Below are 2,500 nucleotides of genomic sequence, written 5' to 3' on the forward strand. Positions count from 1 at the left end.
TGTCTCACTCTAGACCACACACAATAAGAAAAAACTACAAAATACACATACATCTTCCCAGAAACACATTAAAAAGATGTTAATTCCTTGTATTTTTTAGCCAGAGACAAAACTGTGAAATCCAAAATTTAGAAAACACGACCCACAGCTTGAAAGCTACACATTTGAAACATTGTGTAAAATGTTGCTGTCTTTCCCTTCCTTTGCAAATTAAATATTTCTCACAAAGCATTACAAATTATCACAACACATCCTTAAGCTACCATGGCAAATAAAAAGAAAAAAAATCTTGTTACAGTAATGTGAAGGTTACAGAATGTATTAAGCAGGAATGTCCAACATGCAAGGAATGAAGGAAGTACTAACCTGTTTTCCCTTTTCATATGGCACCTCCTGGGTGTCACGAGAATTTGTTACAGGTTTGTTCTCATTGTTCTCCAGCCGAATGTGCCGCAGTTGGCTATTTGGAACGTCCTTTACAAATATCCACTTCACTCGAAACTGGCCTTTCCATTTGTCTTGGGCCCACACTGATGATGATGAGTTGTAGTCTACAGTGGAAATCATGTGGGCTAATCCACAAAAATGTCCAGATCCATTCACTGAGAAGAAAAGGTACACTGGCCCCTTACCCTCTCTTTCACGGAAAGCAGAGTCAAGACGCTTGTTGCCGTGTTCTGTGGAGCACCATATCTCATATTTGATAGAACGGTGAATATCGTCCTCTGAATAAGATTTAATCACAAAGAAACGTGCATTTTTAGGACTAAGGTCAAAATCCTTAGGGTTGTAGTCATTGCGCATTCGCAAGTCTTCCAAGATACCATCATCTGTCTGTAGCTCGTTAATCTGTCCTGGGGCATGAGACATGGGCCGGGACACAGGTACCGGTGGCCCACTCTGAGGTGACGGGGCAAGTTCCATGTTGGAGTGCATTCCTCCTCCCGCAAGCATGGGTGCTTGAGGGGGTTGCTGCTGCTGGGGTGATGGAGGCAACTGCTGTTGCAGTTGTTGGTTCTGGTGCTGCTGGTGCTGGTGCTGGTGCTGCTGGTGCTGATGTTGCTGATGTGACTGGTGTTGCTGCTGAGGATGCATGTGCTGCTGGTGTGGGTGTTGCTGGAGTGACTGCTGTTGCTGCTGATGCTGTTGTGGGGATGCCTGCAGCTGCTGCTGTTGCTGCTGCTGCTGTTGTTGCTGTTGTTGTTGCTGCTGTTGTGGTTGACCTGGCTGCTGCACTTGCTGAGGCTGAGGCACCTGGGGTGGGGTGCGAGGTGGTGGGGTAGAGTATGAAGCAGAGGTAGTGGATCGCGTGCCTCCTCGTGGAGCTTCCCATGCAGGGCGGGGGACAGGTGGGGGTGCAACGGGTTTCGGTCCACCTCCATTCTTCCCCTCCCAGGTTCCAATGTCCATATGACGACCAGGTACAATGGAGGACATTGTAGTCTTGTCTCGCCGTCTATTTGGTTGAGGCTTGGCTGGCTGGGAGGCAATACTAGCCCAAGACATACCCTTCTTTGGTTGCCCGAGTCCAACTGATGTTTCTCCTCCTGGACTGCTGGCCCCACTAGCCTTAACTTCAACTCCCCCACTCCCATTAGTGGCTGCATTTTTATTAGCTCCAGGTCCACCTTCCCTAGGCAAATCCTGACCTGTTTTGGGGTCAGCAAGAGTTAGTCCCTCTACACCTTGATCCAAAGCTTTTACACGTTCATCTGTGTAGACATTATCTCGCTGGTAGTAGTCGTCGTACTGCTTGTTCCCTCCACGAACCTCTGACCCTCCCCATGCATTGTAGTCACCATTCCCATGAAAACCATAGTTAAAGCCGGGAGGGTTGAAGCCACCAAAACTGCCACTACTGAACATGCCATCAATGGCACTGTGTGAGTCATATCCCATCTGTCCGCCATAACCTCCGAGGAAAGTCTGCATGTGGTCACCCCCATTACTCCAAGTGCCGTCTCCAACGCCGAATGCCTGTAAAGACCAGGAGAAGATTAAGAATAGTTATATCTATTATAAAGCAATAGATCTTAAATGACAAAGAAAGAGAGGTCATTACTCTTTAAATATCATGCTATAATTTCCATGGTTCTTTCTTATGAGTATCTATAAAATCTGAAATGAAACTTTTTTTATTGGTAATTCTAAATAATCAATTACTTGGTCTATATGACAAATAGCAATTCAGTTTATTAAAAATCCTGATATTATGATTATTGTCACTAATCATATATGTAAAGAGACTAATTTCTTTTTCCAAGCAATGACAAACTGCCTACTACTCAACCAGCTAAAATTCTAAAAAAAACATCAGATTATTCAGCTTTAGAAGAGACAATTCATTACCTTAAATGGAAAACAGGGCCAGTGCATAAAACTAAAAGAAAATTAAAAAGAAAAAAAAAAGGGGGGGGGGGGGAACACACACACACACACACACACACACACACACACACACACACACACACACACACACACACACACACACACACACACA

At 44.8% G+C, this 2,500-nt stretch overlaps 1 protein-coding gene across 1 annotated transcript in view; it reads right to left on the reverse strand.

The window, feature by feature from the left end:
- Positions 1–2,500, reverse strand: part of Ythdf (YTH domain-containing family protein) — a 9,798-nt gene that overhangs the window by 5,413 nt on the left and 1,885 nt on the right. Inside the window, exon 3 of the mRNA XM_027383594.2 lies at positions 367–1,977. Coding sequence (XP_027239395.2) covers positions 367–1,977 — 1,611 coding nt within the window. The remainder of the gene's footprint in view (positions 1–366; positions 1,978–2,500) is intronic.

The sequence above is a fragment of the Penaeus vannamei genome, chromosome 27 (assembly GCF_042767895.1).
Source record: "Penaeus vannamei isolate JL-2024 chromosome 27, ASM4276789v1, whole genome shotgun sequence".
Lineage (NCBI taxonomy): Eukaryota > Metazoa > Arthropoda > Malacostraca > Decapoda > Penaeidae > Penaeus > Penaeus vannamei.